General features: G+C 37.0%; 2 protein-coding genes across 2 annotated transcripts in view; both read right to left on the bottom strand.

Annotated features, from left to right (window-relative positions):
- Window positions 1–1,243: 1,243 nt before the first annotated feature.
- On the bottom strand, window positions 1,244–12,691 carry LOC140232520 (cytochrome c1, heme protein, mitochondrial-like). The gene is made up of 8 exons (XM_072312616.1): window positions 12,588–12,691; window positions 9,938–9,982; window positions 6,269–6,417; window positions 5,584–5,710; window positions 4,588–4,705; window positions 3,830–4,030; window positions 3,103–3,203; window positions 1,244–2,414 (listed from the first exon to the last, which is right to left on the bottom strand). Exons 1-8 carry the CDS (start codon window positions 12,651–12,653, stop codon window positions 2,307–2,309), a joined length of 915 nt encoding a protein of 304 aa, XP_072168717.1. The 5' UTR covers window positions 12,654–12,691; the 3' UTR covers window positions 1,244–2,306.
- A 6,874-nt stretch (window positions 12,692–19,565) lies between these two features.
- LOC140232618 (uncharacterized) overlaps window positions 19,566–24,060 on the bottom strand; it is a 47,438-nt gene continuing 42,943 nt past the window's right edge. Inside the window, exons 27-28 of the mRNA XM_072312716.1 lie at window positions 21,363–21,439; window positions 19,566–20,589 (exon numbers count right to left, since the gene is read on the bottom strand). Of these exons, the coding sequence (XP_072168817.1) occupies window positions 20,357–20,589; window positions 21,363–21,439 (310 nt within the window). The 3' untranslated portion in view covers window positions 19,566–20,356. The remainder of the gene's footprint in view (window positions 20,590–21,362; window positions 21,440–24,060) is intronic.

Here is a 24,060-nt window from a genome sequence, read left to right on the forward strand (position 1 = left end):
CCCTGAAGTGGCACTAGAAAATAAAATTGAATGAAACCGGTGAGCTCGGTAAGGCCTTGGGTTTTGCACTGCAGACCTTTTTTTTTGCTTGTTAGCTCATGAAACCTGGAAGTGCCCAACCCCCCCCCACTTATGAAAATCGCTGACCACGGAAAGGGCAAGGAGTAACTAGTTTTGTCTAGTTAAGTTCAATTTTTGTTATGGTGAAGGAGTCTCTCCTTTGGAATAAGCTGGATATCTAGAGTCAGAGCCTTTATTTCCATTCCGAGCAACTAGTACAATGTGTATCTAACTTTCATGGGGGTGTGTACTGTACAAGCCATTATTTTTGAGAGGGTTTAATATTCACATAGTTCGCGAATCACTGTTGGACTGCGAATCCAACAACACGAGAAAATGATGCCATGCTCTAGGGTAATAATGAACTTATTATAGCCTCCGTGCCAGTTCGCAAAAACAATGTATCTCGTAAAAATACCTGTGACCTCCCCATTCATGAAAATATCTTTACGCCAATATAACAGCTTATACAGTACTAGGGAATGCAGTATATGATCATACAAACTGCAAGACATCCCTGCATTTTGAAAATTGCAGAACAGATGCAGAGTCCCAACTTAAATATTAATATATTGTAGTGGCACTTGTCACCAAAATGTATTGCTAAATGCTAAGGCATTGGAAGCCTTCAACAGCCAGAGAAGGGTAGAAAGTACAAGTACTGTACAAAGAATACTACTATTTTTTCCTCTGTCCATCTCCTCCGCCGCCCCGCCCCCTTTTCTCTCTCTTTTTCTCATGAAGAAGACGGTTCCGTGACATTTGCTCCTGAGAAACTTGCTTCCATGAAATACAATCTGCATGCTACGCCAAACATAAATTCTACCCACAAACATAACCCTAACCCTAATCCTAATCCTCACATGAAACTAAATCTAAAACCCTATCACAACCCTAATCCTATCCCTAAGTCCTAGGAGAAAATAAGACCGGAGCAATTGTTGCAGGAGCAAATGTCGTGTCACCGAAGAAGACATGCTCAGGGGATGTGCTTACATTAAACAATGGCTATTCAAGTAATGCAAAAATGCATGTATCATAACTGCAAAAAATTTTGGCTACAAATAGGAAAGCTTTCAAATTCAGCAACAACTCAAGTACATGTACAAATAATAGGAAACTGAAGGAAAAATGATAAGACAAAAATACAGTCAAATGAAAGGCCAGATTTCGTACAAATATGTCAATGAACATACTCATTTATTATACTAGCAAGTCCACGACAGGAAAAACAACTCCTGCCCAAGTTTCCACTTGACGTGGAACACTTCACTCCTTCAATTCAACTTCCACTCTTTAACAGAACAAGGAATATGTGATCCCAACATCAATTGTAAAAAGATGTGCAAATCTATAGGATAGAGGTATCTGGATGATTTAAATAAATTCATTTTATGTACAATGCAACTGTGTTTCAGGGGGGTAAAAATGCTGGTAAGTCGGAAATCCCTGCATCAAACTGTGTGCAAGAAATTGATTTTGTCATCAACAGATATGTTTTCCATTGACAGAACAATAACACAATGCATTTGTCATCCATTTACCTCTTCTAGCACGATATCAGCAAACATTTCACCTTCCAACAAAATGTTAAGCTTTAATTTACTGCATGGGGTGAGTGTCATTTATTTCATAATCAAAGTCAGTTATTCCTACTTCTATGTTAGATGCATACATCAGTATTTACAGATATTCAATGATGCCTGAATTACACTCACTCAGAGATACATAAAGTTCAGAGGAATATTCTATTGCAGAATTTACTCCATAAAAAGGGTCAAATAACCCTAATCACAGTCTTCTCCCTTGCATATTGCTCAATTCTCTATCCATCAAAGTGTTAATGCAATGTTAACAACAGAGTCTGCGAGTGAGCCTATTTGAAGGTCAATATCGTGTGTTTAGACAAATATACTATTACAGCACAGGGCACAAACTTTAAATGCTTGGCAGGAATAGCTCATGTTATAGACCGACATCTTTCTGCACTAAACCATGCTTGACCAGATTTGGTTAAGTAGCTGTTTAAAATGATGTTCACACACCTATCCATGGATATATATATATAAATATACTGAGAGCTTTTGGTGTTCCCATTCTCCATTCAAAAGCTCCGTGGTGAGGGGTAGGTTGAGTATCGGTACCGTCTGCTCTTCCTGATTCGTTTTTGGGTTTGGATGTTTTATAAAGACTGGAAGGATCTTTCAACTTTCAAGAATGATGTAAGGATGAAAGCCAGAGACCGATCACGCTGTCGGCGGGCGATATGCAAGCTTCCTTGACTTGAGAACGGACCACTTGTGTCTCTTGGTGTAGTAGGAGACGCCAAGTAGCAAGCTGAGGATCAGGAGAGCCTGGAGGTATTCAGAGAGAGAAAACAGATGCAAACATGACTAGAAGTGTACCTACATGTCAGTCTACATTATCTCTCTTTTTCTCTCACACTGCAGCTCAAACACAGCTTAGATTTCATCTTTTTATCATCATGATTCCTGAATGGTCTGCATCATACTACAGAAAGATTCACACAAACTTCTCTTCAAAAGTTTGATCCATTATATTCTACAGGTGTTAGATAAGAAAATGCAGAGCGATTTCGCCTTTACCTTACAGCATTTTCTCTGTAAGCTTGATACTTATCATTCTACAATTCATAAAATATACCTTGTGCATGAGTCAAACCTTCCTATCATTCATAATAAAATGTAACTAATATGAAAAGTCTTATGATGTGACATCCTTGCAATGCAGGACATCCTTGAAACTTCTTATAAGAGAAAATAATGCTCACTTGAGTCATAAATAGTGTATGCATAAACCCCATAAATTATGTGTATTCTTCATTCCCCTAAACCTGTTTCACATTATGCAGACATATCAATCTGATATGATTCTCCTTGCCACTTCTTCACAAACTGTGCCAAATCAGCACAATTTAAAAAAAAAAAAAAAAAAAGGAAAAAATGGGAGAGAGAGTGAAAGACAAGCAATCCAAATTCTGGAGAATATCCAACAGCTTACAGAGAATATGTGACCACATACCTTCAGTCCCATTCTCTTGCGCTGGTCATGTTCTGGTTCAGAGGCCCAGCGAAGGAAGGTACTCACATCCTTAGCAATCTGTCCCATTGTTGCTGGTGTGCCTATGGAGACCACACACAAAGAGTGAAGACAATTTGTAATGCAGTCGGCTTTGTTTTTCAAAGATATACATTCAGTATCCCTCAATACAAGAGTTCATTGTACCATCTATCTCCATATACATACATCTTGTTATATCATCGTAAACATCAAACAAAGAAAATGCTATCAGATGACAGTACATAAACGAGGTTTGCTTTCTATGTTTCTTCTTCTGACCCCATTCTACTGACCAATCACTAATTTTGCTTCAAGATCCACTCATAAATTTATGATATATGCCTTCCAAGGGTATTCTGTGAACTGTGGAGGATTAAATTCTATTCAAATCAGCAAGAGCCCATTAAAGGAAAGAAGGGCAAATGATTTCAGTGATACACAGTCAGACAAACACCCTACACAAGGGAAGGCAATGCCGGACACTGGCACTGGTCCAACGGTCCCTGACCTGTAAAAATCACTGTTGCACCAGTAACTTTTTTCAGGAATTGACCAGTAAAAATGGAAACGCTGGACACCTACTGGTCCGACAGACAGGTCAGACCAGTAGAAAAAATGGGTTAGTGTGCAGCCCTGGGGAAGGTGCAAATGCACTACGCAGAGCTACGGTAAGTAATTCATCACTTACCGTCCTCATATTCAATGATTTCATTGTAAATGGGTGGGGCCATGCCGATGGCCTGGCCAGGGAAGTAGGGATTGAAGTAGAGCCCCTCCCTGATATCTACACCGGCAGGTGGATCACAGTAGCCAGTCAAGAGAGCAAAGATGTAGTCTTCATTGCCATGGCGAGCGAGGCAAACGTAGCTCATGTCAGGCGGAAGTGCACCTGTAAACATCAAAGGATGTTGCAGACATTGCTTTAAAACTAGTATGGTAATTGAAGAAGATTCATTATGACAAAGAACAATCAGAATTTAGTAAGCTTAACCACTTTGTTGTTGACTGTAGTGACCTGAGCACCATGAATGAATGAATGAAAAGAATTGCTGATTCATCTTTTAAAAAATAAAAAATAAAAATAAAAATAAAAATCTTCAGTATGCTCTAGGATCCCATGCATATTGAACAATACTGGACCACATCTGCTGATGGCACGCTTAGGTTTATTTAACTTGGTCTGGTTCAGCCTTGACTATACTTTGATTCAACAATTTAATAACTGGATGAATCATAAACCAGGAGTAAGATGAATACTCCTCTCTATGATAAAACCTTATGATTTTAAAATCCACTATTCAGAAGTAGGTATATTTCACAATTTTTTGCACAGAAATCAACCAGGCTAAACAAATAGACTTGACAGCTGAAATTATGACATTGTGATAAATCATTTCTAAAGATGTAAATCCAGCACACACAACAGGCTGTAACAGTGGCACATACCAGCATTTGCGGCACGGGCAGCCTCGTCATTGGCGTATGGTTTGGGGAAGTAGTCGGAGAGCTTTCCTGGTCTCTCAAACATCTCTCCTTCTTCATCAGGTCCATCCACAATTTGGTACTATCAAAAAGAATATCACAAGGAACAAGATTCAATACTATTTTCTACATTTTACCTTCCGCTAATTCAAGCTCTTTCCTTATCTTCATACCCATCTTTTTCAAGTTGCATTTGAAAGTGTACTACTGTAAAAGTGGTAATTTTCGCGTGACTAATTTTTCGCGCTTGGCCGGGTAAGAGGAGTTTCGCATGTTTTTATTTCCGCGGAATCAAGACACCAAGTACAGGTGCATATGGCAAGCAAAAACATTCACGCGCTTTTATTTTCGCGCTAGTGTCTGGTTGCGCGAAAATTTCAACACCGCCAAAATTTCCACTTTTACAGTACCAGACTGCATGGGGACTTCACTATAAAGCAATTCCTCCTTTTACACCTTTCTTTTTTTTTTCTTCTTTTCATGTAAACTTGTTTTTCTCTTCCTACCATCCTTTATTCCCATAACATTTAAGTCTTCTTTTATCATCTTTCTTTGAACTCATTGTGTGCTACACAGAGGACAAGAAAACTTTGCACGGGAGAGGATGCAAATAACACATTAAAAAAGGGTTTTAAGTGTCCAACCTTGCACTAACTCAGAAAAGAATATATATATCAAAGAGAAGGGAAGGGGAGAAGGGAAGCCCAAGCAAAAGTAAAACATGAATAGGGACATCCTCATAGATATCCATGCTTGGCAGTCTTTTGACTCCAAACTTCACAAATGATATCTACCCAGTGACCACACTTCTTACACTGCCTTATCGGGACCTCTTGTGATTTGAATTTCTTCTAGTTCCTCACACTAAAATAGAATTGTAGTAGCCACAAAATTTACATGGCTAAGGTTGCCAAAAATGCATCAAGCATTAAACCCAAGAAATGTATTTCATTGCTTCACCTCTTCAGCTATTGCCTTGGCCTCTGCCTCTGTGTGGGTGACACCAACAAGGTTGCGGAAAGCCAGATATTGCATGCTGTGGCAAGCTGAGCACACTTCCTTGTACACCTGGTAGCCTCGTCTCAAACTGAAGAAGTAAAATGGAAACAAAAATAACAAAAACATGAAATCACAAAGATTGCACTCAACTTCCTTTCCATTAATACATGCAGCCATATTATCATTTTCTTTGAAGAGAAAGGATAGAAACATTGATATGGGAACTGGTATGCCTCTGCCATATTGCATTATTCTCATAATAGGTCTACAGTACATCTTGACAATGTGAGACAACAGTTTCGCATGATTGGCAAAATATTGAAATGATATGTTTGAAAGTTTGATGGCACTATACCAAAATGTGTGGAGTGATTACAGCATTCTTTGAACCATTCCCTGAACTTGACCTATGACCTTTGACCTTGAGCATGCACACCCACAAGTTGATAGGTGCAGCTTTGTCCACTAATACACACATATGCTAAGGTACACTTGGATACCTCAAATGCTTCTTGCGTTACATCATCCCAAGGAGTTATTATCCACAAATTTAATCAAGGATAGATTGACATTAAATGACCAGTGCAGAAAATGAAAGTTACAGCTGAAGAAAACTGATGCCAGTGTGTCATCCTGACTGTTTTACCTTGCATGGTCAAAGGTGCTGAAGATACCATTGTGGGGCCAGTGTAAATGAGGTGGATGTAGATCAATCTCCTCAGCATTGACTGACATGTGAAGAGCGGTCACAAGACCCGCACTGCCTGCTGCTAGTGTGCCAAGTGTTGCAAGAGCCTGGTTGACAGGGTGTCAGGGAGATGTAAAACATAATGTCACACTCATTCATCCAGTTCAATTCAATTCAGTTCAGTTCAATTGAAATGAATTGAACTGAATTCAGTTCAGTTCAGTTCAGTTCAGTTCAATTCAATTCGATTAAATTCAATTCAATTCAAGTCAATAATTCCTTGTCATGCTTAAGTATAAAAATTGATTTCCAAGCATATAGATAAGAACATTACACATAGTAGATAGAAAATAATACTAGTAATAGGAAATAAGACTGATGCACATCAAAAAGTATATTGCCATACTGAGATTTTTTTTCCTAAAGTATGACAATAAGTGCATTGTTATTGCTGGGTCAATCCATGTCAAATCATTCAGTGCTTGTCACCCGACCCCCTCCGATTTTCTTAAAAATCGCACCAAATGTTCCCCAAAGTGTCTAACGGAAAATCCCAAAATATTTTGCCCCAAGGTCAATTGGTTGCTAAGATACAGCCTCACATAGCAACCGGTGCGCATTCCAAAAAATTAGTTAAAAGAAAATTAGGCATTTTTGATTGACTGTTTTAGCTTGGATATTTATGCAAAAGTGTTCATTATCTGGAAATTGAGAGAACTTTATAGTCTTTGCAAGAAAAACTGACTGTGACGCGAAATTGACTTTTCGTTAACGTGGTCACCGAAAATGGTGTTAAATGTTAATTTTGAGAATTTTAATGCATATTTAGAAGCTAATATCTTCCACATTTCATCACCTTAGGTTCTAAAATATTATGCTGTTGAAGGCTTTGACTTGCTCAGTAATTTTGAAAAAAATCGGCGCATTCATGATAACCGTTTTTACGGAGAGCGCCCTCAAAGTTGACAAAAATGAAAAATGTGCCAAATTCAAGGTCACGGATCACCCTTCGTCCCACCTAGGAATAGCATCAATTTTTGTATATTGATAGACATTTACCTATATTATCTTGGGTTACCAAAGAAATTTTGCTCCCGAAATGTTCAATGGCAAATTTACCCCACCAAAAATGGTCGTAAACGGCCAAATTCCCATGTAATATCACATATTGGGTTTAGAGGACATTTCAAATGTCCACGCTTTCAAGATGAAAAGTACTAGCCCTGTGATATTTGCAGTAGGGATAGTCTGTTATACATATGTTAGTAATATATACCACAAAACACTTTTATCACATAATAATGACCTTGAAATTTAATCCAAAATTTGATAAAAAACAATAAATCGCTCCATTTTCCTCATTGCACTGCATATAGATATGTGTTTTGAAAGACTTTTCACAGAGCAATATTTCAAGAATTATGAAAGCTGACAGCCTACCATATTAAGGTTCTAAAGTATTTGTGCTCTTCTTTCAGATTTTGTGTCAATTTGATCATGAATGTTATACCCTTGACCTTGAAGTACTTCTGAAAATAGCTGTAAATTTGTAAACTACAAAGTACACACACGGCAGGTGTTTTATGGCATGGTATACTTGTGATTCTTCCACAAACACAAAAGCTTTTTATAGTGTAAATGTTATATACTGGAATTAATCTATACATGCTTGCAAGATATGTTACAATAAATTGCTTTGTTCTGACAATGACCCTCAATTTATGACCTTCAAAATCATGAGAAATGCCTATTCCTCTCCATAAAGACCTGTATTAAAGTACGTAATGATAATTGATAATTATGAACATTAAAAAATTCTTATTCTAGCCGGTGAAATGCACATTAAAAGGACTGAGAGTCTTCTTTTTCGGGGAATTTGTTCTGTACCTAATGAAAACTTTCAAAATCATTTCAATTCTTATGTATTTTCTTGTTTTTGGAATTTCTTATGTATTTCTTTGTTTTTTATTTTCTGCAGCATAACCATGTTTTTTTTTATTGGAAATTGTCACAGCTCACTTTTCTACCATAACTAGAATAGAATTAACCAATCAAAGTGATAGATAGTAAAAATGGTCAAGTTTTTATGAGTTTCACCACAAAGCACTGTTTTCCATAGGAAATGCACACAAAATCACAAAATATTACCGTCCCCTTTTTTGAGTGAAATTGAGGGTCATTGTCAGAACAGAGTAATTAATTGTAACATATCTTGCAAACACGTATAGATTAATTCCAGTATATAACATTTACATCATAAAAAGCTTCTGTGTTTGTGGAAGAATCACAAGTATATCATGCCATAAAACATCTGTTGTGTGTGTAATTTGTAGTTAACAAATTTCCAGCTATTTTTAGAAGCACTTCAAGGTCAAAGATATAATGTTCATGATCAAATTGACACTATATCTGAAAGATGAGCAGAAATAGTTTAGCACCCTAATATGGTAGACTGTCAGCTTTGATAATTCTTGAAATATTGCTCTGTGAAAAGTCTTTCAAAACACATTTACATTCAGTGCAATGAGGAAAATGGAGCGATTTATTGTTTTTCATCAAATTTTGGATTAAATTTCAAGGTCATTATTATGTAATAAAAGTGTTTTGTGGTATATATTACTAACATATGTACAACAGACTATCCCTACTGCAAATATCACAGGGCTAGTACTTTTCATCTTGAAAGCGTGGACATTTGAAATGTCCTCTAAACCCAATATGTGATATTACATGGGAATTTGGCCGTTTACGACCATTTTCGGTGGGGTAAATTTGCCATTGAACATTTCGGGAGCAAAATTTCTTTGGTAACCCAAGATAATATAGGTAAATGTCTATCGATATACAAAAATTGATGCTATTCCTAGGTGGGACGAAGGGTGATCCGTGACCTTGAATTTGGCACATTTTTCATTTTTGTCAACTTTGAGGGCGCTCTCCGTAAAAACGGTGATCATGAATGCGCCGATTTTTTTCAAAATTACTGAGCAAGTCAAAGCCTTCAACAGCATAATATTTTAGAACCTAAGGTGATGAAATGTGGAAGATATTAGCTTCTAAATATGCATTAAAATTTTCAAAATTAACATTTAACACCATTTTCGGTGACCTCGTGCACGTTAATGAAAAGTCAATTTCGTGTCACAGTCAGTTTTTTTGCAAAGACTATAAAGTTCTCTCAATTTCCAGATAATGAACACTTTTGCATAAATATCCAAGCTAAAACAGTCAATCAAAAATGCCTAATTTTCTTTTAACTAATTTTTTGGAATGCGCACCGGTTGCTATGTGAGGCTGTATCTTAGCAACCAATTGACCTTGGGGCAAAATATTTTGGGATTTTCCGTCAGACACTTTGGGGAACATTTGGTGCGATTTTAAAGAAAATCGGAGGGGGTCGGGTGACAACTTTTCTGAAAATTGGATGATTTGACGTGGATTGACCCTGGCACTGTAAAAGCTGTTATTTTCAGGAGGATTATAATTTTCACAATTTGGTGGTTCACTATTGGGCTGCAAAGTTAATAACACATGAAAATATGAAAAATAGGGCCAATTTCATCATTTAAAGCAAAGTACTAGTAGTGATACTCTTTTACTAAATGCTAATGATACATATCAACTTACCACTCTTTTAGTCCTTGACATATGTGAAAATCCACTCAGCGGGGCCTGGAAGTAAGATAGACAAGGATGAAGTTTGAGAGGATATTTTTATTCTAATATTTCATTTTATACAAAATTTATTTTGCTCTAGCAACTAGCAAGTATCCATAGTTGATTAGGCCATTCATTTGTAAAATTGATATCCTCCAGGGCAGATACATACACAAAGAAAATCATGTAAGCTTCTGTTTTGGTACAGTTTGTAAAGCGAAGTGTACTACCATTTACTACACTGTCTTGCAAAAAATCCTTGCCTTGGCCGCTAAATGTGAAAGGTACAAGAGAATGGACTTGAATAAGTGTACCAAATAGTGTTTTACAAGATCACACACATCACAACCACTTATCTAGGCTTGCAGCAGGTGCCTATTTGGAACAGGTGTAGTTTCATTCATGTTCATAATTTTCAAAAATTAAAAAAGAAAATAGGAAAAAAAGTTTAAAAAAGAGCAATTATGGAAAGATAAAATGAGAGATGAATCAAAACTGGATGAAAACAAGGATGAGTAGGAAAGAAAGAAAAAGAATTCTACAGGTAAAAACAAAAAGGGATATGAAGATACATCAGAAGGAAACCTGAAAAAGATACTGGAGTGGAAAGAAGGCAAAGGTAGATAGATGCAGGGAAGCATACATGGTGTAACCAGAAGCAGGCCGGGTCAGCGGAGCATTTTCAAAAATGGGAGGGGGAGGAGGGGCCCACTTCCGGGCTTCATGAGCTAACAAGCACAAAAGAAAAAAAAAAAAGGTCTTCAGCTCATCTTTCTCATTCCACTTCCGGGTTTCTTCAGCTGACAAGCAAAAAAAAAAAAAAAAAAAAAAAAAAAAAAAAGGTCTTCAGCGCAAAAACATAAGCTTTCCATGACCATGCTCACACTTGAAGGTCTCTATCTATTTATTTCTCGTGCCACTTATGCACTTCCAGGGTAAAAAAAGTGGGGGGGGGCAAAGTGATGGCACCTTATGTATTCCTTTGGCGGTTCCGCCAGCCATGAGAAGGAAATAAAGAACAGATATAGGTAGAAAATGAGATTGAATAGGATATTGAGAAAAGTCAGCTAAGGAGGCAGCCAATAACGACAGAAAGGACAGGGAAAGCTAGGAATACATGAAAATGACAAAAAATTTTGAAATAATCAAAGACAGACAACCAAGAGAAAGATATAAAGGGACACATACACTTAACCACTCTGTAAAAGTGGTTGAGCATCTTCAAGACTTGGTTGAAGAGCATCGAAAAACAAATTCAGCTTTTCAAAGACACCATATAGCCACTGCGTTGTGATCACTACATTCAGATCAAAATGATCGTCCCTTACAGCATGGGCTGAACATATTCATCCTATTCCACTTCCAGTTGCTTGTACGTGTTTGTGTGCAGAGCAGTATTTCAAGCGATCAAGGTTTTCCGACACTTGTAAAACTGAAGCGTTTAAACGTAAATACTATCCGACTTTGGAGACTCAGATGCAATTATTTTAGGTTACTGAAGAACTATCAACTAGGGTGAGTTTGTGCATGTTCAAAAAGCATTTGACGGGGAGGGGTGAAAGTACACTAGTGCCCTCAAAAATCTGTACCGGTAGCTGCAAACTCGCCAGTTTATATCACCATGATCACAGACACAGGAATGTCGGCTGTACTGTTCCAGTTAATTCACTTGTGTGCAGAGGAAGAGTTTTTCAAGCGATCAAGGTTTTCTGACACTTGTAAAACTAATAAAAGCATTAACACATAACTTCTATCCAACTTTTGGAGAGAGATGCAATTATTTTACATTTTTAGGTAAATTAACTGAGCTGACAAACTAGTTCTTCGGGCCGGGCGAGTTTGTGCCTGTTTGACGTTAAATCATTTGACGAGGAGGTGCGAAACTTGTAAGTTTAGTTACACTGCACTGACCACTGTATAGTGTTGGATCCGGGCTAACTCGGCCCGCGGGACAACTCGTCCCACCCGTCAAAGGTGGGCCAAGTTGTCCCACCTGTTGGTATCGATAGTGACCGTGAGCGCTTGTCTGTGTTTGAGTTTGTATCCCCCAAAAGTTGGAAAATATTCTTTAAAGAAACCACTGAACACAATTCCATAAAACTTACGGTTAGAAAAGACATCATAAAGACAAAATAAACTCAAACACAGTCACAGACAAGCGCTCACGATCACTATCGATACCAACGGGTGGGACAACTCGGTCCACCTTCGACGGGAGGGACGAGATGTCCCGTGGGCCGAGTTAGCCCGACCCCATTCCCATAGCCATAGCATAGTGGTAGTGGACCGGTCTATCAACCTCTCACGTTAGTCTGAAGTGTAGATATCTACATTGAAGGAATGCAACGCCGGCCGGCATTGCATTCCTACCATAGAGTAGCATATGTAGACAAATAATAATACTATTATCAGCCATGATCGCCTCAAAATGAGCTCAAGTTGCCGTGTCCGGACATGACACATCTACCGGCATTTTTTAGGTCTCTGAACATGTCTGAAGACAGTGAAGTGATATAGGTCTATGGCTTTTTAAGTTCCTGTCCTGGTTTAGAGTAAATTAACTTAGACAATCGACTTGACTTGCATGCATGATCGTAATTTCAGGAAAAAAAATACTTGCCTTGGGACTAAGAAGCCCCGATTTTACCCGCAAGAGACTCGCTGTTTTCCTGAGAGCCGCAGCCATGATTTTCGTAACGTCCGACGAGACTGCCAATGCTAACTTACACAATGCACTGCATGCATGCACTGCGATTCTAGCGCTCGCTTACCACGATTTCATTGCACGTAAGTACGTGACCTGAACCCGATTCTGATGTTCCTCAGTTACAGTCATAAATAATATGTATAGTTCATAATAGTTTACTTTTTAAATGAATTTAATCATATTGAATTATTATTAAAGAATTTTAATATTATTTTATTAATTGAAATTGTGTGTATGTAACAGAAATATAAATATATTTTATCTTTAAGACTCAAACATTTAGAAAAGCCAGTACAAAAGTTACGCAAATGAGGCTCATGGGTAATTTCCTTCTGATTCGATGTTTTACGAAAAGGGTACAACTACTACAGTATTGAATAACGTGCATTCAGACGGCGCCCTCTATTGATTGGCCTTTCATTTTCGTTTCTATGTATTGTAACTTTTCTTCCCACTTCAAAGAAAGGAATTAGAAAAGAACAAGAAGAAAAGAAGAGAAAAAGAAAAGAAATACAAATCAGGATCCGAGTGACCTGTCTGTATGACAGGTCTGTTTGATGAACAGCAGAAGACTTGTTGAGACTATGAGACTGTAGCGTAAAACAATCAGAGTAAAGAGTATGAATTTAAGGGATTTTAGAGAATATATGAAGCGTTTGTTTGCAAAAACCGATAAGTCCATATTTGTCAAATGGAGATATTTGCGATTAAAAGTCAAGAAAAATAAAGAGAATAATAAGAAAATTTTTGCTTCTTTTGACCATAACTTCAAAAATATACCTTTATATGTAGTGACCAATATATCATTTAAAAGGTATTATCTTGTACTTTATGACAGAGACCGCACTTCAAAATCTTCAAAAATGGACATCGGTTTTTGCAAACAAACTCTTCATATCTTCCTACTCGCCATTCGTTGTTTCTATACAACACACAATATATCCCGCACTGCCGAGCTGCGCCTGGAGTCGATGTTGCAGGAAATGGTCCTCCAATAAATGAAAGTTCAGTTATTGCACTTTCCCATTTAGCACATGTATAAGAACATAACGCGACACACAATATGATTTCCTGAAGTAGCACATTGGTGAAATAGCAGTGTTGAATATGCTCCACGAGACAGTGAACTTGTAGACGGAAAGAGATAGACAGATTGAGAGAGAGAGAAGTTCGCGAGTCCGAAGTTTGATGAAAAAGTTTGGCGAGTTTGCAACTTGACATTTCTGTGCTTTCACGTCGAAAGCTGGTCAAGTAGTGTAGCGAGAGTGAGAAGTTGAATTTTGTGAATGAAGAGTTGTAACATGTGTGCGAAACTTCTTCGAGCAGTGGAGATAAGAAAAGAAGGAGATTGGTTAGAAAGGATGTCCATCTCTCGTTGCCATGGTGACCGGAGGAGTGACCGGAGTTGAAGTTACGTTGTTCGCGAGGAATGTGACAGATGATATACGAGTGTTCGTGATAAAAATTGTGCTTATGTTAAATTACGTTGTAGAGTGACCATGAGCGGATATGGTCAGCGAACTAGTGGACAAAAACAATTCTTAGTAGAGTGAGAAAATGAAAGCATGACTCATTGTGCTGCTACAAGTATAACAACTAGACTAACATGGGGCCTACCTGGTAGGTAGAAAAGACTCAGCCAATGACAAGTATAAGAAATATAATAACCATGAGCTCAATAGTTATGCTTTATTTGTAATGATGTGATTAAAGGACAAGTTCACCTTCATAGACATGTGGATTGAGTGAATGCAGCAATATAGAATACATCAATGAGAGTTTAAGGAAAATCGGAGAATCCATTGAAAAGTTATGAATTTTTGAAGTTTCTGCTCAGTCACCGCTGGATGAGAAGACTACTACAGTTGATGTCACATGCGTACAACGATATAAAGAAAATATAAAGAAAATTCAACATATTTTCACTTTTCTCGCATAATAAGAAAATGCTCGACTTCCCTCTTACAGAAAGCAGGGGAATGATATTACCCTTCACATACGTCAGTGACAAGTCAAGGATATGTGCGTTTTTTTTTCAAAAAGTAACATTTTGTGAAATTCTCTTGATATTTTCCTTATACTTTTGTATGCATGTGACATCATCAGCTGTAGTAGTCTTCTCATCCAGCAGTGACTGAGCAGACACTGTGGGTTTCAAGTTTCTGAATTCACATTCAAATTTAGAATCTTTAATCATCAAGCGTGATAACTTCCTGGTGGTTCCTGGTTTAATTGCCTTTATATATTTCTCTACTCTGATCATATGGTGTTGTCAAAAAAAGAGCAGGTGTAAGTCTACTCACCATTTGTGTCATTCTCACGTATAATTTATTTCTCAAAATCTTTCATGTAATGTGACTGGAAGGAAGTGTACATTCACTCATTTTGAGTAGAATTCTACAAAGATAATTTATGTCACATAAGAAATGTCAAATCTTTATCTTATTTATTCATCTTGGGACAGCATCAACAATTAAGCATATTATCAACATTTCCATGTTTAAACCATTGTAATATAGTAGGGTCCTATGTACACCATACAACATTACTCCCCCCCCCCCCCCCATGCACTTTACTGATGAGGAGAATAAGGACATTAAAATCTTTTTGAAGATCATCAAGTTTGTCACTTGCGGTTCAAATTCTTTGTCTTTGGTCTTTATTTTCTGGAATAAATATGGGAGTGCTAGTGTACAAATATAAGGCCCTATATTTCAAAAGCAGTGATGTACTGCAAATTACAAACACATATACTTGGATAAACAGTTTCTTTAATTAGATACCTTATTTAGCTTGCTTGCTTGCTTGATCCTGGCATAATCTACTGTATTACACTTTCCCAGTTGCTGGGAGAAACCCACATGGGAGACCCCAGAAGACATGGGAAGAAACCATCAAAGAAGACAAAAGGCGACTAAAATCACCCATATCAACCTGACAGACTGGATATCATGAAGAGAGCCATTAAGGAAATGCCCATTCCAACCCCAGTGATAAGAAAAATGGACATTAAATATATGGATATATGGATATATGGATATATATATATATATATATATATATATATATATATATATATATATATATATATATATATATATATATATGTATGAAGAGTTTGTTTGCAAAAACCGATAAGTCCATTTTTGAAGATTTTGAAGTACAGTCGCTGTCATAAAGTACAAAATAATACCTTTTGAATGATATACTGGTCACTACATATAAAGGTACATTTTTGAAGTTATGGTCAAAAGAAGCAAATATTTTCTTATTATTTTCTTTATTTTTCTTGACCTTTAATCGCAAATATCTCCATTTGACAAATATGGACTTATCGGTTTCTGCAAACAAACTCTTCATATATATATATATATATATATATATATAAGGGTTGTAAATAGAGAATTCTTTGGAAATAACAAGGGCAATGTTTATGGTAACTTTACAAAGCACAGCATGAAGAAGCTTTATAAATCTAGATGACAGTTGCAATGACTGAAAATTCTTTGAAACAGAAAGATTTTAAAAACTGATCCCGATTTCCATGTCAAGCTTCGTTATCCCAATCAAACCTGTTCATCTCAAGGTAATGACGTACAACCAAGCCAAAGTAAAGCACTCCCAATATATAAAAACCATATATCGCACCGTTTCTCTGGACAGTACACCAGGTCCTTCAGAACATACACTTTACAACACTCAGCCTATGGATATATATGAAAACCTGCTTGCAAAGTATATACAATCAGACTTCACACATTGTTATTCATAATATACTGGAGGCATTTTTTAATACTGTACAACAATATATACACATAGCAAAGTCTGATACAAAATATGAGTACAGATAAAGGTGGATTTCTTCCATTGGACGGATATGGGGTGGATCATAGAATGGACGGGTAGATTTTCAAAAGGCCACTTTAGTAGCAAAGGCCAAAAGGTATATTTTATTTAATACATTTTATACAGGTACAAGTTGCATCAGCTCATAATACTTTTGTGCAGCAACGGATAGAAGTTTGACACCAAAGATGCTTCATCATTGATCACAATTATCATAATCATCATGATCACCATCATCATCATCATCATTACTATCATCATCATCATCATCACCATCACCATCAGCATCAACACTATCACGATCGTCACCAAGATCATCATCATGCACCATCACAGATCATCATAAACACCACCACTATCATGATCACCATCATCACTATCACCACCACCATCATCATCATCATCACCACCACTACCACCACCATCATGTATATATTATCATCAAAACACCAAATGCACAATTTACCAATATGAAGCAATGGACCAGAATGCCCCTACATGTCACATTGCAGGACTGTAGTTGGAATGAGTTACTCTTGTGACCAAAACAAACAAGTAAACAACAATAAAAGAACGAAAAGAATATTCCGCCAAAACGAACAAAGTAAAAATGAATGATAATCATACTTGAAAAAAGAATTCTTTAAGGCAGGAGGGAGCACTAAGTACATCTCAAACAAGAGCAGAGCAAGGCAATTGGTATGTTACTGATACTTTGGGTTCCAATGAATACATGTACTTTCTGCTGCACATTCAACCTCCTATCAAGTTTGATTAATTTCCCTCCAAATGATGATCTTGTGTTACAGTTCATGTGGCATCAAGATTAGTCATGGACAGCTTGTTTACTCAATGCTTTCAAGATAAGAGTAGGTCTTCATTGACTTTGAATAAAAATTATCCTTTTTCTTAGAACTTTTAAATTCTCTTACTCTGGACAAGGGAAGATGTTTTTTTGCAGGAATGCACCTAGAATCTCCTATGCTGTAACATTGCATGGTAAAAATGAATGATGATACTGCTTTTACTAGACATCACTTGACAGATAAAAAGTGAAGTGCATACTACATAAGAAACTGCTCATTTTTGACAACACAGAATATGAATTTCTGAGACTATCGAGAGAGAAAGACCTTGGAATCAACAGGCTGTTGGCAGGACACAAACCCCCAAACACAGTACAGGCTGACATGCTTTCTGGGCGGACATAAATGAATACTGGGTAACGATGCTGCATGGCGAGGGCAGAATCATAAATATGTGATATGAAGTTACATAAATGCGCATCAAAATAAGACACAATACGACACAAACAAACTCTGAGCATAGCATGGCTGAAAGTTGCACAAATATCTTATGTCACACTTCCATGCAGTGATATTGGCAGAAACACATACTGGAGAGAACTTGATGCATGAGCGACATGGTGAATTTTCTAGTTACCAAATGAAAGTCAAGCTGTTCTATAACTTGCATGGAAGAAATCTTTGGCTGGCATTTGTTAGTGGTCATTCGTGGGGGTGAGTGCATATTGTATTTACAACTATCATGAGGAAAATGCTGATTATTATTTCATTGCATACTGACATTTCTGCTGCTAAACACATACATAGCATCGCACAATATCTTCTGACCTGTGATTAGGTTTCCCTTTAATTAACAATAATTATGTCAGGAATGTAAACACAACATTTTTCTGACAGAATGCTTTGGTATCCACATAATATAATCACTGCAAAAAGATCACTGATGTCAAATAATGTCATGTGTTTCATGCTCAAGGAATATATATTTTGAAATTATTGGTGCAAAACCTAGGAATGCTGTATTTCCCAATATTTCAGATGTATTCTTCTTGTTCTTGTAGTCATAACAAAGGAAAAAATCATGTTGCTTTTACAACTCTTATATAAGATATATTATATAAAAAAAAATCTCATATTCAAAATCACTGCAGAAATTTAGTGCAAAAGCACAGTAGTAGTTTTCTGTCAAAATAAAGGTCTTCAATTGGTTCTCAGTGGTTGATTGTGCAGTAAGTGTAACTTTTAGCATGGTTTGGAGGACACAAAGTGTCAAAAAACTAGAAATGTCGCTATGGTGACCGATATGCCTCTGCCATAATGCATGGTTCTCATAGGGAAATAGTGAAATTTTGAGGGGTTGACCTTGACCTTTGACCCATGACCCCTAAATTCCCTCAATAATCCCTGCTAGTCAGTACATGTATATGTACCAAGTTCCATGACAATACCTTGAACCATTTGCGAGATATGGAGAAAAAAGTGAAATTTTAATTTTTTCACCTGACCTTTGACCTATTGACCTTTGACCTCATGACCTGAAACTTTCTCTGGAGAATCTTTATTTGGTAGTACATGTTTACACTAAGTTTCAAGAAAATACCTTCAGGAATTGCATAGATATGGTGAAAAAAGTAAGATGTTAAACATTTGACCTTGACCTTTGACCTCTTGCCTATTTCATTCAAAAACAAATTAATTAACTGCCCCATCAAATATTATCCTTGGACCAAGTTTGGTGAAATTTGCTTCATCCAGTCTTGAATTATTGCATAAACAGATATATTTTAGGATTTGACCTTGACTTTTGACCTTTGACCGATTTCACAACAAAACTAATCAATTGATTGCCCCATCATATGTCATCTTTGGACAAAGTTTGATAAACTTTGCTTCATCCAGTCTTGAGTTATCGCGTAAACGGATACAATTTCATGACTTGACCTTGACCTTTGATCTTTGACCTCAGCCGATTTCACCCAAAATCTACACAAGTAATTGCCCTATCATACTTTACACCTGGACAAAGTTTGGTAAAATTCCACTCAATATTACTCAAGTTATCGCGTAAACAAATGAGGACATACATATACGGACATACGGACGGACGAACAACCCGAAAACATAATGCCTCCGGCACCTTTCGGGCGGAGGCATAAAAATTATGAAGATGAGAGGAATGCAATTCATACACACCTACAGAAGTCCATGCATGGGACAATGCATTTTGTCATGCCCCCCTTTTTTGTCAAACAAAGGCCATACACTTCTGTTTTTTTCCCCTTCACAAACCACAGACGTCCTTGTGGGAAGATTTGCTATGACTACTACAGTATGTCAAATGGAGTGTTAATGGTCAGAATATTAATGGACTGTGAGACCTCTACACATTAGAGGCAAGAGTCAGGCCATTCGTCAGAGAACCAAGAAAACTGCAACAACAAAAATAAACAAGCAAACAACCCCTTCAGATGCAAACATAACACTGTCACTAAATATTCCAGTATACTCATATCTTGCATATATACTTTCCTTCAAGCATTTCTTCCCCATCACTTTGTCTCTTCTGAAGATTGCTGTATTTAGTGGCATGGAAATTTGATCTACTGAATTATTAATTTTGTGACAATGCTCACACTTGAATTATTGAGACCACATGTACGTACATCATTTGATTAGCATCAAACCTTTCAGAAAAGGTTGCAATATACATATCCGCAGTATCTCATATATATATTTTTTCTGACAGCTCTGGAATTACCAAAAATTGACTCCACATCATTTGGCAGTTGTCACTTTGAAAATTTGATCCATAATATAAATGATTGATCATCAAATGACCCCTACATTGCGAGGGAGTTGAATATATTACAACCTATTTGATACGTACAATAAAGCTAAATAGATACTCTCATAATGTTCATAGTAAGCGCTCATTGAATGGGTGCCACAAGCAGAGATGTCACGGACAAATCAGCAGCAATGACTGACGCCATCAAGCGTTTCTTCTTCTATCTCGTCCACGTCTCAAAATCATCTGTAGTTTTCTGATGGCACCACTGATTGGCCGGGAACAAAGTACTTCTGGGAGGACCGCAGCGTGAGGAGAATGGGTTGGTGTAGCTGGTCGTACAGGTCGATGGGCGACGGGAACGGGTTCAGCACATAGGTCTTCAGAGGGAAGTCTATCTTGCTGGTGAAGCTGTACAAACCATCTGCCTCCATCTTCTTGCGCAGCTGGTGTGGGAGGGGCGGTAATCGTAACTCTGTATGGGGGGAGGGGAAGGGGTGGGGGAAGTCATCAGCAAGGTGATAGACGGCTTTGTTGCCCTTTAAACTGTTGGTTGTTACAACATGGATCTGACTACTTTTTCAGACTGTACTTTTCCAGACAGTATTCTTTCGACTGAGAATATTTTTTGGAACCTCTTCTCATTCTCAACCAGAAAGCGTCATAACAAAGTTTGTTTGTTCACCCTCATCCCCTCAATACAATTACTGCAGGCGTGTTTTATTTTTCACTGCATTATCCTCTGCAGGAAAAAGGATCCAGAGATCCGTTTCTTTTTCATGCCTTTGGAAGCAATGATGACGCCTGTGAAGTTCTGGATAAATGATTTCCCTGATCAATTTTTGAATATGTCAATGTAAAAATGGTATCCACTGATTTGCACTGTGTATAACTAGGCAGCTATTATAGGTCAGTTTAAAGGTTTGTCCCTTTAAACTATAGTAGCATCTCTTCAATCGTAAGTCAATTCCTAATTCAAAAATAAGGTTTGGCCCCAACAACAACAACAACAACATCAAAATAGTTAGTGTGCCATGAATATGAGTAACAGTTTAAGTATTTAAGTATGAAGATGAAGTATTGAACAGAGCATTGTTGTTTTTTTCTTGAATATTTCATAGACAATGACTCTGTAAGCTCCTCCAGTATTCTGAATACTCATGTCAGTTGAACTGCATGGTGTATCTGAAAACTTGCATCAAATCAAGAATTGTTTTTTTTTTTTTTTAAGAGATTACTGCCACCCACCTGTTTGGAACACTGTCTCTCGCTTGTCCTTGCATGTACTGGTGTGAGTTTCACCGAGACGAACTAGACTGGGCTTACTGTGGATTACACACACAACACACATAAAGACAAAAGGAAATAGAAATGTGACATAACAGAACTAATAATATTTGTGTTTTTGTCTGATTTGAGTTAACAACATGAAATGTCTTGCAAAGCATCCAGCAGAAGCCTTTAGTAGACTCTACATGAGGGAATACCACCCTTTCATTCACTGGCACCATGGCTGGAGTGAAAGATGTGTCATTATTAATGCACACATCAATTATAATCCTTTTTTGATGAAGCAAGGTCAACTGTAAGGGGGAATTTCTTCATGTCTTTCATCAATAGTTCTCAGGATATGTCATCTTAAGAAACATACAGCAATAGATCCCCAGCTAGATATAAAAGCACTGGCAAAAAAAAAAAAAAGCAACAACAACTCAATTTTGAATATGCAGTTATTGTGTGGAAATATTATTGCATAACAGTTCATGTTTCATCCACACATGTAAGTAGCAAGTTACCTTAAATCAAAATGTACACTTTGTTGCTGTATAATATTCTTGTTCAAGTGAAATTAAAATGAAAACATGAAGGACAAGGTGACTTTTACAAAGTTATATCTATTCTCATCTCATACAATCAATAGATCAAGTCAAGTTTCAAGTTTCAAGTTTATTCAAAGACACATACAAAAACAAGAACAAAAAAAGGAAGAGAATGAAAACAGGCCTTCCATCATCATTCTTGGTTGATGCAATTAAACAGCTTGGACCAAACTTTGACCAAGTGTAACAACTAGGCAGGTATGCATGTAGTACACACATTGCACCATGGTAAGCCTTATAAAAAGATGATCAGGGCCCCGTTTCATAAAACTTGTCATCAGTGACAAGTTGTCATAGATGTGACAAGCTACTGAAATCCTTGCATCTGATTGGCTGAGAGCAAATTTGTCAGAGAAATGTGGCAGTTGTCACTGATAACAAGTTTTATGAAACAGACCCCAGAATTCCACAGATATGAAACCTTATGGTACACTTAATCAGTTCCCATAAATTCAAATATTAGAGGACTCAAACTGGGCCACCTATATCATTTACACACAACCATAACATCTATTTTATACATTGGCTTCTACATCACACACTGCCCTTCCAGCAGTTCAATTACCTTTTCCTTGTCCTAATTGATGGCATGGGATAGGAGAGAATGTAACAGGGAACCATATAGGAGATCCAAGGTTTGAATAAGTAGACCAGTTGACCAATGCATTCATAATATCACCCTTCCCAATTTTTTTTTTCTTTTACTTTTTAAAAATAGATGGACAGTGACAAGCTATATATTTACTTCATGTGCTTTCCTCTAAACTCTATTTCTATAGCTGATATTTGTTTTCATGTTGTTTTTGAGGATACACAAGCCCCAGGCAGATCACAATCAGATTGGTGGTGTTACATTGATTGACAGAGATATGAATTAGACATGATCAATATCTGAATACATCCAGTTCAACTGGTCTATTTTATTCCTTACCTTCCTCCATCATTGATATGTATGGTGCACACAGCAAAAGTTAAGTAACTGTGAATAATCACACTGTGCCCTCCAATATGCAGTCAGAAAACAACTCTTTATACAGCTGCTCTCAATGTAAATATGTTGGATGTTCGATCAATTATTGAATTCTCACTGAGCATGTCATATTACTGTCATACGTGAACACAAATCAAATTAATCAAAGCGTTAACATTTGTGACTTTGTTAGACAATAGTTACAAAGTTCTACTAAGTCAACCTGTAGTGATATTGTTCCAACTAGGATAGACCGCTTATGACGATGCAAATACAAACATAACTCATGGACAGACATCTCTTGCAGACTTGAAAAGTATGGTTACAAGATTGTCTTTTCATCCCTACATTTCTGTCAATGAGAACATAACACACCACTGTCACAAGTATGCAACACTGCAGATGAGTGCCCCTTTCACTTCAAAAATATAATTTTTTTTTTTTGTAAGACAAATAAATGGTTTTACATTTTTTGAATAGAATGTGATCTGGTGCAAATGTAAGGTCTACCGTCTTGCTCTTAGTGCACAAAAGAAGAAGAAGAAGAAGAAGAAGAAGAAATTGAAGAATTGAACACACAAATACACACACAAACACACACACACTAGAATTGACAACAATCATTCATGAATGGCATGTATGAATCATAATTCAAGGAGATTATTATGTCAAGAACGTGACAAAAAAAAAAATATTAGTCTCTGCACAATTATGCATAATCTTTCTTCTCTTTGCACAGCATTTTCCTTTTAATAGAACACACATAGAATTCAGCATCTTACTCTCCTCATTCCATTCTCTTCAATGGCATGAAATTTAACAACTGACCAGGATTGGCTTGATTTCTAACTTGCATTCAATAACTGCTAAATGTCTATAAGTTTGACACTAAGGAAAACTATAAACCTACATGTTCTCAATTTCACCTTGTTGAAAACAATCATTCACCAAGCTCTTGGCTCTTATTGGTGAGATTCAGAAATTCCATTTTAAAAAAAAAGAAATGTTTTTTTCATAAACTCTCTCATTTTATATTAGATTTGGCACTCGCTGAAAGAAAGGCTTGCCTCAGGTCAGCAAACATGATGAATGAATA

This window comes from Diadema setosum, chromosome 9 (genome assembly GCF_964275005.1).
Source record: "Diadema setosum chromosome 9, eeDiaSeto1, whole genome shotgun sequence".
In the NCBI taxonomy this organism is placed as follows: domain Eukaryota; kingdom Metazoa; phylum Echinodermata; class Echinoidea; order Diadematoida; family Diadematidae; genus Diadema; species Diadema setosum.

Bases quoted from the DNA above. Each gene is read 5' to 3' on its own strand.
- LOC140232520 (XM_072312616.1), bottom strand. From the start codon at position 12,653: ATGGCTGCGGCTCTCAGGAAAACAGCGAGTCTCTTGCGGGTAAAATCG. The intron at 6,418-9,937 runs GTAAGTTGATAT...CCTGTCAACCAG, and splicing joins TGTCAAGGACTAAAAGAGTG to GCTCTTGCAACACTTGGCAC. The intron at 2,415-3,102 runs GTATGTGGTCAC...GAATACCTCCAG, and splicing joins GCAAGAGAATGGGACTGAAG to GCTCTCCTGATCCTCAGCTT.